The sequence below is a fragment of the Mesoplodon mirus genome (assembly GCF_964341445.2).
Source record: "Mesoplodon mirus genome assembly, chromosome: 12".
Taxonomy (NCBI): Eukaryota; Metazoa; Chordata; class Mammalia; order Artiodactyla; family Ziphiidae; genus Mesoplodon; species Mesoplodon mirus.
In genome coordinates, this window is record NC_138988.1 from 42,678,368 (window position 1) to 42,694,953 (window position 16,586).

At 47.8% G+C, this 16,586-nt stretch overlaps 1 protein-coding gene across 8 annotated transcripts in view; it reads left to right on the forward strand.

The window, feature by feature from the left end:
• ZDHHC3 (zDHHC palmitoyltransferase 3) overlaps positions 1-16,586 on the forward strand; it is a 54,397-nt gene that overhangs the window by 35,699 nt on the left and 2,112 nt on the right. For 2 of the 8 annotated variants that reach the window (XM_082639824.1, XM_082639823.1), the window contains exons 5-6: positions 271-352; positions 4,022-4,152. In XM_082639824.1, the coding sequence (XP_082495950.1) occupies positions 271-352; positions 4,022-4,152 (213 nt within the window). Of the gene's footprint in view, positions 1-270; positions 353-460; positions 557-4,021; positions 4,153-6,611; positions 8,364-8,567; positions 11,671-16,586 lie in introns of those variants that run through there. The other 6 variants (XR_014295654.1, XM_082639829.1, XM_082639826.1 and 3 more) reach the window with 6 other exon arrangements.

The following is a 16,586-nucleotide window of genomic DNA, read 5'->3' on the forward strand; positions in this document are numbered from 1 at the left end:
AGCCCCCAGGGCAGCCCAGGTCACACCTGGTGACACGTGCTTGTTTCTGTTCTTGTCCCACACGCTCCCAGTGAATGGCCGCTCACCTCAGACCCAGGGCTGGGGGTGGGGGACCAGTGGGGAAATCACCAGATGCCTCTCTGGCCCCCCTCCTGCTCAGTCCTCAGCCTAAGTGTTCCTGAATGGGAGGTTCCGAGCACCCCGTCCCGGGAGCCTGCACGGCCAGAAGGTTCTCACAACAATGGCGTCTGCACTGCTTTCCTGTTTCAGATGTACATAGCTCTCATTTCCTTGCACGCCCTCATCATGGTGGGATTCCACTTCCTGCATTGCTTTGAAGAAGATTGGACAAGTGAGTATGTGCCAGGGCTTCCCTCCTTAATGCAGGGGGGTGCGTGACCCAAGCAGGGTGGGCTCTCTGTTTCTATCCTGGTGCCAGGGGCCAACCTCATTTTATTAGATCTCCTGCAAGCCTATGGACCTATCAGGGAAGAAACAGCAGAGGCCCGAATATCTCTTCATGAAAAAAAGCATCCCCTTAAAGTCAGTTCCACAGGTAAGATAGTGAGTTGGACAGACCCTCTAGCCTGAGTGGGCCCAGGGAAAATGCAGGCCCCCAGCAGGGCGGTGCATTCCCTGGAGTGGAGCTGTGCCTGCAGAGAGAGCTTTTGCTTCCATGTCTTTAAGTGAGGAGCTTTAATTGAAGGTCATTTTATTCCAACCTTGCAGAAATCCATTTTTAACTTTCTGGCTAGGACATGGACGGTTTTTGTTAATTTTTTTTTTGGTGGTGGTTGTTTTTTTAACTGCTTAATCACCAATTTACGTTAAGATTGTAGACAAATTCTTCCTGCTTTTGAAGTATCTCATTTAAATGTGCAAATGCTGAGGAAGGAACTCCAAGCACAAGATTGCATAAATCCTGAGGGAAAAATATAGATGCTGAAAAAATAAATAAAATTTAAATTTTTTTAAAGAAGAATAAAAATAAGTTATAAGAAAACAATTTTTAATACAGTAGTCCCCCCTTATCTGCAGGGGATATGTTCCAAGACTCCCAGTGGAATGCCTGAAACCTCAGATAGTACAGAACCCTGTATATACCATGTTATTTCCTATACATACATACCTATGATGAAGCTTAATTTATAAATTAGGCACAGTAAGAGAGTATCTGAATCGCCAGCATCGCTGCTGTTGCATTTTGGGGCCATTATTAAGTAGAATAAGGGCTACTTGAACACAAGCACTGTGATACCACGGTAGTTGACTTGGTAACCGAGGTAGTAGGTAGCATATGCAGCATGGACATGCCGGACAAAGCAATGGTTCACGTCCCAGGTGGACAGAGCAAGATGGCGTGAGATTTCATTACGCCACTCAGAACAGTTTGTACTTTAAAACCTATGGATTGTTTATTTCTGGAATTTTCCATTTAAGATTTTGCACTGAGGTTGACTACAGGTAAATGAAACTGCAGAAAGCAAAACCAAGGATAAGGGGAAGACTACTACAGATACTGGAGGAATTAAGAGAGACCACCTGCTGGGCTCCATCTTTCACACATACATATGTGAGACACATCTTGAGCAGAAACATCGTATTTTCATTCTTTTTCCATTGATTGGTTCCCCTCTTCATTTCATCATTTTTTAGGAGCTTTGCTCTTCCTGCACACACTGACTTCTTAGGCTTTTTCTTGCTATTATTTCCCCCAGAACTTGTGAGGCTGTGAAAAGGACAGTATCTTTAGCTCCCAACCAGATATTAAGAGGCTTTCCCTGCCTCTGTAGTTGCATCTGCCCCGCTTCTACAATAAGTCCGCTACATACGAACAAGTTCCATTCTGAGAGCGCTTTCATAAGTCCAATTTGTTCGTAAAGTCCAACAAGGTTAGCCTAGGTACCCAACTAACATAATCCAACTAACGTAATTGGACATGCGAACACACGTTCACATCTCTGAAAGTTCACAACTTGAAGGTTCGTATGTAGGGGACTTAGTGTATCTCCCCGGTCCTGCCCCCATCTCTGCCTGGCTTGACCTCATCTAGGGGAAGAGAAACCGCATGGGTATTAGTCACCTCAGGCTGCCATAACAAGACACCATAGACTGGGAAGCTTAAACATTTATTCCTTACAGTCTGGGAGGCTAGAAAGTCCAAGATCACGGTACCAACCAATTCCATTCCTGGTGAGGACCCTTTTCCTGGCTTGCGGACGGCCCTCTCCTCTTGTATCCTCACATGGCAGAGAGAGAAAAGCAAGCTCTCTGGTGTTGCTTTTCATAAGATCACTAATTCTATCACGAGGGCCCTACCCTCATGACCTCTTCCAACCCTCATTACCTCCCAAGGGCCCTGGCTCCAAATAATATCACTTTGGGGGTTAGGGCCTCGGCATGTGAATTTCAGGGGGCGGTTCACAATTAGTCCATAACACCATGTCTCCCCATTTTCGTGACTGCCACAGTTCCAGCCCAAGCTAGAGAGGGGAAGGTCAGGCTGTTAGTGAGAGCTCATAGTCAGGAGTTGGTACAGGACCCATGCCCACCCTGTCTGCCTTGTCCTGCCCACCACCCTGACCAGCCCAGAAGCCAGGCAGGTACCTGCCCCAGCTGTGGCCACCCAGGGCCAGCCCGTCAGGCTGCTGGGCCACCCTAACCACACCCTGCCCAGCAAGGAACCAAGAAGGGAAGTCATGTGGAGGTGTTAAGTTCTGAGGAGAATGTGGGGAGATAAGGCATTTAGACAAGATGCTCTTACCCTGCCACCCATTCAGTGCTGCTGTGTCTCTAAGCTCATTCCAGATTTATGTCCTTTTCCTCTTCTAACATTCCTGTGAGGGAGCTAGCAGGGCAGCTTGGAGGGGGCACTTACTCCCTGAATTCCCAAAGCCCAGTGAAGCCCAGCTCTGCCCTGCAGGATCAGACCCCTTCTGTCAGGAAAACAGGCCAGAGCACTGGAAGAGCCAGAAACATGGGCCACGGCCCGGGTGTGACAGGCCCGGCAGCTGTTGGCAAGGGCAGGAGTCCTTGGGTAGTGAGTGCCAACCAAGGGGCCTGGACCAGTGCCACAAGTGGGGCCCCCGTCTCCCAAGGTGGTCCAGGGCTCTCCTGAGAAGCTGCCTTGATGGTGAAGAGCCAGAGAAGGGGTCCTCTGCCTGCTCACCCCCCACCATCTCCCTCAGCACCTCTGCTTTTCAGTGGGCTGGGTTTCTGACTTAGACTCTGCTCAGACAAAGGATTCTGCTGCCTAAAACAAAACCACACATCTGGCCAAACCTCACTGCTCTCCAGTGGAGGGAGCAGAGGCCTGGAGAGGGACAAGGACTTGCCTCGGGTCACACCCAGGTCAGGATGGGGTCGTAGTAGGGGCCAGGGGAGTGAAAGTGTCTGCTCTGGGCCAGGTGGCTCTTGTGTCAGCTCCCCAGCTTCAGGACTGACTGTCTCAGGGACGCAGATGCTCCTGAGAGCGGGCCTTCCCTGTGGGGCTTACTGGGTCAGGCCAAGCCCCAGCACTTAGACTGCCCCCTGCCGAGCTTTAGATCCCACAGCCACTGAGTGATCCTCCAGACCTGCCTTTGCCTCTCACCCATGAGCAGATAGAGGCACAGGAATGCCCAGAAAACCCATGGCCAAACCAGGCCTGGACTGAGGCCCCTCCACCTGTGCAACCTGCGTTTTGCTCTCTGAGGAGAGGAGGGTCTCCCTGTGGTGTCATCAGGCCTTCGTGCCTCAGCTCTGAGTCCTTTCTGGTCCTTCCAGACTGTGCTGGGTACTGTGCTTGGCACCAGGATGCAGACACCCGTGCTGTCCGGGAAGAGGGACGGAGAGCAGGGAGTGGTGTGTGTGAGGGAGGGGAAGCCGGCAAGGTCCAGCCTCCTGAGGAGGGCTTTCCTGAGGGAGAGCTGGTACGGCCAGGTGTGGGAGAGGACGGCCCCTGCCACGGCCTCGAAGCCAGAGAGGAGCCCTGGGGGTGGCGAGGGGCAGCCCTGAGCCCCACGTGTCCCTTCTCTTTCAGAGTGCAGCTCCTTCTCGCCACCCACCACAGTGATCCTCCTCATCCTCCTGTGCTTCGAGGGGCTGCTCTTCCTCATTTTCACATCAGTCATGTTTGGGACCCAGGTGCACTCCATCTGCACGGATGAGACGGTAAGCAAGCGGGCAGCCTGCTCACCGCCTACCTCCACAGCTGGGGTCGGGGGAGGGCTGCTTGCAGGCCAGACCTGGGAGCCCAGCGGCCAGGCCCTGGGTGTGCAGGGCACATTCCTCCATTTGCAGTGACTCGGGATCTTCTTCCTCCCCACTTGGGACTGGCACTCACATCACACCAGGAATGGGGCCCCACAGCCTCGGCCAAGGGTTCCCTTTTGTTACGAGCCCTTCCACCTTCCCGTGATGGTTCTGTCTTGTACACGGCTCTGGGTCGGGCATTCTGCTAGGCACTGGGATGCCCTTCCCATCCAGTGGCCACAGGCATGGAGACAGGTGGTGGACAAAGGGCACCCTCACCCAGGTGGCACAGACAGGGTCGCCTTCCCAGAGAAGGTGCCTTCACGAACAAGTCCTGAGGGTGGAGTCAGGAGACAGCCCAGCTTGGGCCCCCAGAGCAGTGGGCAGCAAGGCCCGGCCCTGGTCCTCGTCTGCTGCCTTCTACCTGCCCCCACCTTACACCCTGCTCACAGCTCCTTCTCTGGGAGCTTCAAAGCTGCTGGCTCGGCCAAGCTGGAGCCCATACCCCTGGTGCCACTGCCACTACCTCTCAACCTTCCTAAGGTGTCCAAAAGCCTCCAGGTGGTCAGTCCGTGGCTGTGATGTGGGCATTTCTTCCCTGTTCGGGTTTGGGGTCTGGGTAAGGGGCCCCAGGAGGAAGGGGCAGCCCTTAGCTCTGGGGTGAGGTCATGAGTCCGTCCTGGCTTCCCAAGGTCCCCTTCAGGTAGCAGCTCTCAACAATCGTCTAGGGTTCTTTGGGGGAACTTTGGCCGATTGGGTAGTCAGCCTTAGATGGAGGCTCGTAGGAAGACTCAGTTGTTGCTGCTGCTGCTGAGGCCCCATTCCTGTGGGTGTGGAAATTCAGCATGTAGAGAAGGACGATGCTGCCGGCTGCCAAGGCACCACCATTTGGATCTGCGGCAATTCCCCATGGTTTAGAAGGTTGGGTGCCTCTCAGCACCTTTTCTCTCTTATAAGCATTCATATCATTATAAAAGAGTGTCTGCAAAAATAGTAGCCAATGGTGTAGATCCAGCTGTGTATCCATGCAGTAAATGTGACAGACTTCTCTGCGTAAGACCTGCAGGGAACCCGGAGGTGACTATCTGGCCCTACCCGCTGTTGGGGCACCCCCCAGACCACACAAGCCATGGTCTGGGGGAGCTGGAGGGAAAACTCTCATGGCCCTGGTCCTAGTTGCTCTTCCCCCTCAAGGGTATTCCTAAAGAGAGTCACACTGAAAGGAAAGGAGAAAGAAGCCAAGGGCCTGCAGCTCATGGGAAAGGGCAACTTGCCCTTGGCCTGTATTGTCCCAGGGCCCTAGGCTGTGAACCTAGGTGTCCGACGGCACCTGTTTGGGACGCATAGGAGAGCCAGGAGGGCCCATGACCTCCCACTGCCCAGACTCAGACTGGGCTGTCCCCTCAGGCCCCACCCCTGCTCCTCCACCTCACAGAGACCACAGCAGACAGACCCCTGGCCAGGCTCCTGCCAGGCTGCTTCTCCCCTGTCCTCCAGCCCCACCCGCTGACCACCTCCTTCAGGAGAAGGGAGAAGGGAGGGATCAGCCTGATCCCCCAGGCCACATTTTTCTTGCGAGACTTGGCCAGGGGGTCGTGCGAGCTCTGTGACAACTGCTGAGGTGGCCTTGGGTCACACTTTTCCCCAAAGGAGCACAGGAAGGCCTTTGCCGGGACTGAGGCTGAGGCTGAGCGGTCTGTCCGTGCGGCCCTTCTAACCTATACTAATCCCTCTCCTTCCTCCTCTGTGGTGACCTCTCCCTCCTGTTCCACCTCCTCCACTGTGCCTCGCCAGTCCCGCTAAGCAGGGGGCTCCTTGGCCTCTCAGGCTGGGGGGCCTAACAGCACCAGAGCTGGTCCTTTGACCTGGTTCTTTTTTTTGTCTGCAAAGTGGTCATAGTAGCTTCAGACTTACCATGAACCGATCCCAAATTAACGGCCGTCCTTGGCTATCGTGATCTCAAGCTCCCCGCCAGCTGAGGCTTCCTGCGCCCCAGCCTTCACATTGCTCCCCCACACACAGCTCAGAACCAGGCCTGAAGCACCTCTGTAGACCCAGCGAGGACTCACTTAACAAAACACTGGATTGCACAACTAGGAACAGTGGCTTAGGGGCCTGCTGACTTTGCTCATTTGTCCCTTCCTTCCTGGAGGGACTTATACATGCGTGCCTATATGCCCACCCCCCCAAAAAAAATTATGAATTTTTTCTTTAGCACTTTTTATGAGAGAAAGAGAAGAAAAATGTACTAAGTAGATAAGCTTCATGGCTTTAAAAAGAAAGCATTTACTCCATTCACCTCGAGCTAATGGATATCTCTCCCCCAAAACCACAGCAGTAAAGTGCTTGACTGAAAGTATGATTGTTCTTGTTTTCAGGGAATAGAACAATTGAAAAAGGAAGAGAGAAGATGGGCTAAAAAAACAAAATGGATGAACATGAAAGCCGTTTTTGGCCACCCCTTTTCTCTAGGCTGGGCCAGCCCCTTTGCCACGCCAGACCAAGGGAAGGCAGACCCGTACCAGTATGTGGTCTGAAGGACCCCTGACCAGCATTGCCACTCAGACACAAACCACATCCCAGCACTACCATCCAATCTGTTCTCATGAACGTTTAAACCGAAAAAGCAAAACAACTACTCTAAAACATTTTTTTTAATGTCTCAAGTAAAATGGCTGAACATTGCAGAGAAAAAAAAACGTCCCCATGTTTTATTTTTAAAAGATCATCCTTTCTATTTTTTTGGTGACCGAAGCTGCTTTTCTTTTTTCCTTTTTAAAATCACTTCTCTGATCTCTGGTTTCCTCTCTGCTGTCTGTCTGGCATGACTAATGTGGAGGGCGCTGTCTCCAGGCCATGCCCCCTTGTACTAACTGAGTCGTGACGCTTGTGCGTGGATGGACCGGCCCGGACACCTGTTTGGGACGCATAGGAGAACCAGGAGGGCCCATGACCTCCCACTGCCCAGGAGGCAGTGGCGAGCACCCAAATGGGAGTTAAAACCTCACCGAAGATGGATGCTTACTCCTTGTGACCTGAGAGGGCCAGGATCAGGGCTGGAGCCCTTAAAAGGGTCCTTGACACAGTGGCCTCATCCCCCATATGAACACGATTTGCCTCCTAATTCACAAAATCAATTGCCTGCCTTGTACTTTATGGGCTCTGGGTGTGTAGAATGACTTGTGGGGTGGGGGATGGAGATGAAAGGGGTCTTATTTGTATTCTGAATCACCAGTTATATTCCAACTCTGAGTATTTGGAAGAATGTGAAGAAGTTTTTCCAGTTCCAAATGCCTTATACAATCAAAAGAAGAAAATGACCCGGCTTCAGGCGAGCTACATTTCCCTAGTTAACGTTTGCTTCTTCTCTGACCTCCCCACCTCCCTCCCTCTCCTGGCGAGGTGTCGGTTAAGCAGTGTTATTGCCAAGTGAAACAGCCTCAGCTCCACCGTCAACCCCTTCTTCCTCATTTTGTAAATCCCTGCAGTGGGTTTACTTTCTGACATTTTAGACCCATAAATGTGCACATACCCATGTCTTGTCTGTATTTTAACCTGGGAGACCATTATCCTGCATGGGCTGACCGTGATGCAAGGGCAACATTACAGCCAAACATTTTAAAGTTGAGAGATGGCCATCCATCCACTGGAATCGGCAGACACACCTAAGCCTGTGGCGCCGAAACTGAGTAGCTTTTCCATTTGCGTACTTGTGTGTTGAGTCTCATTTGAAGGAGGAAGGGCCTGAAGACAGTGGCGGGAGGTGAGGGGACAGGGAGTACGCATCAAATGCAGAGGTCGCAAATCCGAATACCATCTCAACATGGATTTGTTTTTTTAAGCGATCACCACAAACCTTTTTTTATCTTTTGCTTGGGGTGGGTTTGGGGTGAGGTTTATTAAATCAGCCCTGGGTGGGGAGAGACTTCATCTAGCTATATGATCTTTCAGAAAAGTAAGTGGAACATGCTGCCTCTTTTCAATTCTGTCAGTGCTTCCACATGGAAACAAAATGCAATAAAATTTTTCCAAAACCTGTTCTGGCTGAGCTCCCTTCCCTCACAGTGTTACCCCTCAGGGAGAGCTGATTGTCCAGTCAACGTGAGTGTGCTATGTTTGGGCATTTCTTTCATTGCTTTTAAAGGACATGTATGCATGCTCTCTCTCTTGAATGAGGTTTCTATTGCGTCGCCACTAAAGGACATTTACAGCCCCGTCTTGGACAAGGTGCCCCCACCAGGCCTCTCTCCTCTGGCTCTTTCTGCTGCCTGAGTCCCTTCTCTTATGCTTGTGGGCTCCCAGTTGCTACAGAAAAACTCATCATGTCTGTGGAGTTTGCTTCTAGGGTTGGGCCTGGGAGAGAGACCCATTTTCTTCTGCCCACCCAGCAGAAAGCAAAGTCGAGCCAGAGGAAATCACTGGAAGCTTCCACACACGCCCTGGGACATCGCTTTGAGGAGCTCTTCACCACGCCTCAGATGTTTAACCAAGGAACCCTGTGACCTTTCCTAAGTCAGTTAACTTCGACCTGCCTCTGCTGTGCTATTTACGCCATGGTCAAGGCTTCGATCTGGGCTTTTTTTTTTAATGCTGCTTTTAAATCTACTTTATAGCATTTGTTTCCCATGTGCTTTCAGAAGGGAGAGTAGGACTCAGGGAATATTTTTAAGTATTTGTATGCCTCAAAATACCCCATCTTCAAGGGCATTTTTTTAAGTGACCCAAGTTGGTTCTTCCATGGAATTTCTAAGGAATACAGTAGATAGTGCTGAAGATGTATTGAATTTTTTTCAAATCCTAAAAATAGAAACTCATCATTTGTACCTAAGCATACCACGTATATCTTTCCCAGAGGGAGAGCCTCCTTCCGACGTCCTGTATGATTCTGTCTGGGTTTTTATGAGCCCTTGGTCTGAAAGAATGAATTTTCCCCAGTTCTCAAGCTAGAGTGAAATGCTGTACTCAGAACATAGGAATAGCCCCAAATTCTCTGTGTTCTTCCTATTTCATCTTGTTGGGATGGAGAACGTTTTGCCAGGAGCACAATGACTAAGGAATGTGGCTGTCCTCTGCAGCATAGTGACAGGAAGAAACAGGCATCCCTGAGCCCTCCTCAGTATTCCCAGACGTCTGGTGAAGGAGGACACCTCTACACAAAGGCAGACCTAGCCTTTTGCTTCGGCACAGGAATCCTGACAGCACTGAATGGTGTGTGCGTGGGAAAATGAGACAGTAGAAGCCACAGTCTTTCAGAATGTGGGCTCTGAGGAGTGGAAAGGAAAAATAAAGAGGAAGGTGACTTGGCCAGTTGGATTAGGTGACTCCTTCCTGCCTGTCAACTTCCTGTTTGTGTTCGTAGCAACCAGACTGACCATGCAGAAGGCTTAGGAGCAAACAAATCTATGCATATTTGCATGGGCTTGGTGACGTCATGCACAAAATGGATTCGGGTAGAAATGTATGTGCTACGTCTTCTTTTAATCATACCATTTCATCTTTGTAATACTTTTTCCTTGGGAGAACCCAAAGCGAGGCATGTTGAGTTACCAGCTTTTAAAATCCACCTTCCCGGGGGCTTCCCTTCCCTGGTGGCGCAGTGGTTGAGAGTTTGCCTGCCAATGCAGGGGACATGGGTTCGAGCCCTGGTCTGGGAAGATCCCACATGGCGCGGAGCAACTAGGCCCGTGAGCCACAACTACTGAGCCTGCGCATCTGGAGCCTGTGTTCCTCAACAAGAGAGGCCGCGACAGTGAGAGGCGCGTGCACCGCGATGAAGAGGGGCCCCCGCTCGCCGCAACTAGAGAAAGCCCTCGCACAGAAATGAAGACCCAACACAGCCATAAATAAATTAACAAACAAACAAGCCACCTTCCTGATGAGATAGGTTAAGCAATGTTTATTAAACACTTACTTGAGGTTGGCATCACACAGAAACCCCAGACTGGGCTGGGCTCTCCCAGCTAGGCCAATGGGTTTTACGTTTTTCTCACTTCAAAACTTGTAGTGCATAAGCCTCCAGGGTGAGCCAGCCAGTAGAAGTGAGGGGTTCCAACCTTAAAGGGGACCTTAGTTGTCAAAGATACGTGAAGAGAAGAAGATTTTACTAGATTCCCTCTTGCGAATCTTGCTGAGGATGTACTGAGGCAGTGCACCTCAAAGTGTGGTCCATAGACCAGCAACATCCTCATCACCTGGGGACTTATTAGAGACGAAGATTCTCAGGCTCCATTCCAGACCTGCTGAATCAGAAACTCTGAGGGGGTGGGGCGGCAGTGATCTGGATTTTCACAGCCCTCCAGTTGATGGTGACACGTTCAAGTCTGAGGATCCACTTGGGGCTTGCAGGGGTTGCACAAAGCCCTGCTGATTAAGCGATCCTGTGTGCTGCGGGGCTCAGTGTGGTGCTGGGTGGGCTGTGCCCACTGTGAGCCCCTCTTCCCTCATAACCAGCGGCCTCCCCAGCCAATAAATGCTGAGAAAACAAGGAAAGTATTTGTTTGAAGGAGAGCCAAACTGTTAGTCTGTCCAGCAATCTTTCTGCACATCTTATCTGGCCAACTGGTTTCTGGACCGAGGGGCCCTTTGGGTGAAGAACCATCCCAAGAGGAGATGAGACAGAGTGAAGCCAGGGTCCTCCCAGTGGGAGCGGTGGCCAGTGAGTGATTAGAGCCTGGCGCGACCACGCACATGAATGTCCTGGCCTTTGGTTTCCATCTGTGGACCTCAACACCCATGTGGCTTTTTCTTGTATCTTTTAAATACATATCTGCCTCAGAAGCACCTAACAAAGGATAAAGGATTCACAGTGAAACAAAAACAAGCCACTGACGAGTCTACTCTCCCAAACCAAAGACTTCATTCCCCCACCCCGCTTCCTCAAGAAAAAATCATTAATGACTTGAGCCTCGTGATTACCCTAGCAAAGCTCACTCAAAGAGTGAGTCCCAGGGATCCCTCATCTGCGCGCACGGGAGCTGATGACGCCGATCCAAGGAATTATGAAAAGCGTTGCAGAATAGTGTTTGCAAAAACCTTCGGGGGGAAGACACGTGCTCTGACATGGACATAAAGGATGCCCTGAATTTCTGCAGCTGAGGTCATGGGGTGATGGGGCCCTGGGTCCTGGCCTCAGTCTTTGGTTCAAATCCCTGCTCAGCTACTTCCTTCCTGTGTGACCTTAGGCAGTAATTTACTTAAGCCTCAGTTTTCTCGTCTGTAAAATCAGGGAGATAATCTAAATCACAAAATTGGTGTGATGATTCAAAGAGAGAAATGAATGTAAATGTTAGGATGGTGTCTGGCACGTTGTATGGCTTTAGGGAATGTTAGCTATGTTGAAGCTGTACTTTCAGACCATGTGCACAACTGTTCATGATGTGTGAGATCAGTGTATTGGTTTGCAACAGAATTTTTTTAAAGAAATAAAAAATAATGCATTACACCTTGTAAAATATGTATTGTTTCATGAAACTTCGGGGGGGGGTGCGCGTGCATGCTCGTATGCAACAGAAGAGTATTTCCTATTGTGGGCTGCACTAAAAAGATGTGAAACCACTGATGAGGAGAGAGTTGTCTGGCCATCTCTGAGGAGGACACATTTGCATAAGCTGCAGCACCTCCGACTTTCTACGTCTGAGATGCAGGGAGCAGGGGGACCTCCTGCTCTTGCTCCGTGCGCCTTAGCTGAGTCCTTACAGAGCATGTGCCTGGGTCTCTGCCTCCTGGGGAGCCGTAGTCCTGGTACATTCATTTTGGGGCATTCGTGAGTTTGTTTATAGATCACAGCTCATGTGTCACCCAGGGAGACCAGGCCCAAAAGGCCCAAGTCACACACTCCCTGCAAGAGGTGCTGGTTTAGGCTGTTGCCCACTTACCGGGGATCAACCATTCTTACCTGCATGAGCCTAAAGTGGGTATCATTGCTGCCTCCGCAAACCTCCAGCTTAAGAACTCTGCCTTCAGGATGCCTTTATATCCACACAGAACTCAAAATTGAGTCCTACCAGGAAAAAGAAACCCCACTGGCTCCTCCTGAACCTGAGGGTCCAGACCCTCAGCCTTTCTTATGCATCAGATTCGTTTGGAATATTTTCTCCTCTTCAGACCCAGAGCTGACACTCCTGGATGTTTACTTAACTGCTGAGGAGGTTCATCTGGTGGTCAGGCCAGGCTCCATCTGGAACATTTTTACGAGCTTGCTGAGGAGGTTGAGTAGAGACCAAGAGTGCTCTTCTGGGAACACGCCACCACAGGGGAAAATCATCATCCTGTGGGCTCTCTTTTGTTTTTTAATTAAAAATTTTTTTTTTATTGAAGTATGGTTGATGTACATTATTATATGTTACAATATTTGATTGAAAAAATTTAAAGGTTATACTCCATTTATAATTATTATAAAATATTGGCTATATTCCCTATGTTGTACAATATATCCTTGTAGCTTATTTTATACAGAACAGTTTGTACCTTTAATAACTTACTCCTATATCGCCCCTCATCTTTTGCCTCTCCCGACTGGCAACCACTAATTTGTTCTCTATATCTGTGAGTCTGCTTCTTTTTTGTTTTACTCACTGGTTTTTTGTATTTTTTAGATTCCACATAGAGGTGATATCATACAGTATTTGTCTTTCTCTGTCTGACTTATTTCACTTAGCATAATACCCATCCATGTTGTTGCAAATGGCAAAAGTTCTTTTCTTTATGGCTGAGTAATATTCCATTGTATATATATACCACATCTTCTTTATCCATTCACCTGTTGACGTACATTTAGGTTGCTTCCATGTCTTGGCTATTGTAAATAGCACTGCTTTGAACATTGCGGTAACTTTTTGAATCAATGTTTTTGTTTCCTTCAGATATATATCCAGGAGTGGAATTGCTGGGTCATATGGTAGTTATATTTTTAGTTTTTTGAGAAACCTCCATACTGTTTTCCACAGTGGTTTCACCAATTTACATTCCCACCAACAGTGCGTAAGTGTTCCCTTTTCTCCACATCCTTGTTAACATTTGTTATCTGACTGTTTTTGATGATAGCCAGTCTTACAGGTGATATTGTAGTTTTGATTTGCATTTCTCTAATGATTAGTGATGTTGAGCATCTTTTCACGTGTCTGTTGGTCATCTGCATGTCCTCTTTGGAGATCTGTCTATTCAGGTCTTCTGCCCATTTTTTAAGCAGCTTGTTTGTTTGTTTGTTGATACTGAGTTGTATGAGCTGTTTATATATTTTGAATATTAACCCTTCATCGGTCATATAATTTGAAAATATTTTCTCCCATTCTGTAGATCATCTTTGTTTTGTCGATGGTTTCCTTTGGTATGCAAAAGTGTTTAAGGTTAATTAGGTCTCACTTGTTTATTTTTGCTTTTATTTCCTTTGCTCTAGGAGACAAATCCAAAATTTTATTGCTATGATTTATGGCACAGAGTGTTCTGCCTATGTTTTCCTCTAGGAGTTTTATGGTTTCTGGTCTTACATTTAGGTCTTTAATTTATTTTGAGTGTATTTTGTATATGGTGTTAGCGAATGTTCTAATTTCATTCTTTTATGGGTGGCTGTCCAGTTTTACCAGCACCACTTATTGAAGAGACTATCCTTTCTCCATTGTATATTCTTGCCTCCTTTGTTTTGGATTATTTTTCCAAAAATGTGTGGGTTTATTTCTGGGCTCTCTATTCTGTTCCATTGATCTGTTTGTTTTTTGTGCCAGTACCATACTGTTTTGATTACTATAGCTTTGTAGTATAGTCTGAAGTTAGGGAGCATGATTCCTCCAGCTCTGTTCTTCTTTCTCATGATTGTTTTGGCTATTCTGGGTCTTTAGTGGTCCATACAAATTTAAAAATTATTTGTTCTAGTTCTGTGAAAAATGCCATTGGTATTTTGATAGGGATTCCGTTGAATCTGTAGATTGTCTTGGGTAGTGTGGTCATTTTAACAATATTAATTCTTCCAATATAAGAACATGATATATCTTTCCATCTGTGTTGTCCTGTGGGCTCTTTTGCTTCATTTCCCTCTGCAGCTTTTCTCTGCCTTTGAGCGAGGATTTGCAGTAGGATTGAAAATGCATTGGGCAGAGAGAACACACCAGTTCTCATCCTGGTTCTGAGGCACAACCAGCAGGATGAGCTTCAGCCACTGTCACAGCCTCTCAGAACCCCTGTCTTCCCCTATAACGAGTGTTAGTACTAACACCCTCCTCCTCTCAGGGTGGTTGTAAGGACCCACAGTCACGGCTTTGAGTGAGCTCAGTCAGTGCAGACCCAGCCAGTCTGTCATTTCTGGGTGTCCCCTCTGTAGCCTGGTCTGCCACGTGGCCATATCCCAGCACCCCTGCAGTCATGGTTAGAACGCCTCTCTCAACAGGCTGCGAATGATCAACCAGGAAGGGAACCCAGAATCCCCAAAGCCAGTCACTCAGCTGGCCATTGCTGCTCCCGCCAAGGAGGGAGGCCTGGTGAGGGGTCGGACCGTGAATAGCACAGCATCCTGTGCCCCAGACCCACGTGAGGTTCCCTCAAGAGTTGTGTCAATAAGGTCCATTTTCTGAAACAGCTTTTCTGTTCTGATTATAAAAGTCACACCTGCTTCTTGGTGAAAACTTGGAACATGTGGGAAGTCTACAGAGATAAATCAAATCTAAAATCCCATCCCCAGGACTTCCCTGGTGGTGCAATGGTTAAGAACCTGCCTGCCAATGCAAGGGACACAGGTTCGAGCCCTGGTCCGGGAAGATCCCACATGCCGTGGAGCAACTAAGCCCCGTGCCATAACTACTGAGCCTGCGCTCTAGAGCCTATGTGCCACAACTACTGAGCCCATGTGCTGCAACTATTGAAGCCTGGGTGCCTAGAGCCCGTGCTTCGCAACAAGAGAAGCCACTGCAATGAGAAGCCTACATGCTGCAATGAAGAGTAGCCCCCACTTGCTGCAACTAGAGAAAGCCCGCACGCAGCAACAAAGACCCAACTCAGCTGATTAATTAATTAATTAAAAATAAATAAAATCCTATCCCCAAATCCCAGGTTCCACAATGATGTCAGGTGCAACTTTGCTTTCTTCCCTTGTCACCACGTGGACAGGACTTTCCAGTGTATGTAAAACTGTATTGATGCCACTTTTTTTTTTAATTTTATTGAAGTATAGTTGACTTACAATGATGTGTTAATTTATGCTGTTCAGCAAAGTGATTCAGTTATACATATATATATATATTCTTTTTCACATTCTTTTCCATTGTGATTTATCACAGGATATTGAATATAGTTCCCTGTGCTATACAATAGGACTTTGTTGTTTATCCATTCTATATATAATAGTTTGCATCTACTAATCCCAAACTCCCAATCCTTCCCTCTCCCACCTCCCCTCCCCCTTGTCAACCACAAGTCTGTTCTCTGTGTCTGTGAGTCTGTTTCTGTTTCTTAGATATGTTCATTTGTGTTATAGTGATACATTTAAGTGATACTATATGGTATTTGTCTAGGTCCATCCATGTAGCTGCAAATGGCATTATTTCATTCTTTTATATGGCTGAGTAGTATTCCATTGTGTGTATGTATGTGTGTGTGTGTGTATGTGTATATCTCCCCACCACATCTTCTTTATCCATTCATCTGTTGATGGACATTTAGGTTGTTTCCATGTCTTGGCTATTGTAAATAGTGCTTCTTTGAATATAGGGGTTCATGTATCTTTTCAAATTATAATTTTGTCTGGGTATATGCCCAGGAGTGGGATTGCTGGATCATATGGCAACTCCATTTTTAGTTATTTGAGGAACCTGCATACTGTTTTCCATAGCAGGCATTGGTACGTTTTCCATACCAATTTATATTCCCACCAGCAGTGTAAGAGGATTCCCTTTTCTCCACACTCTCTCCAGCATTTATTGTTTGTAGACTTTTTGATGATGGCCATTCTGACCAGTGTGAAGTGGTACCTCACTGCAGTTTTTATTTTCATTTTTCTAATAATTAGCGATGATGAGCATCTTTTCATGTGCCTACTGGCCATCTATATGTCTTCTTTGGAGGAATGTCTATTTAGGCCTTCTGCCAATTTTTCGATTGGGTTATTTGTTTTTTGTGGTTGAGTTGTATGAGCTGTTTGTATATTTTGAAAATTAGGCCCTTGTCGTTGATGCCACTTTTAATAACTGCATAGTGTTCTGCTTTATAGAATAATTTACTTAGCCATCGTTATTGGACATTTTGATTGTTTCCAACTTCTCATTATTAATCCGTGTTCAAGATTGTATTGCATAAATCGTGTCTCAGATTTTTCTTAGCTTTATATTGAGAAATAATTTGACTTAACAAAACAAAATAGTAAAAATAGT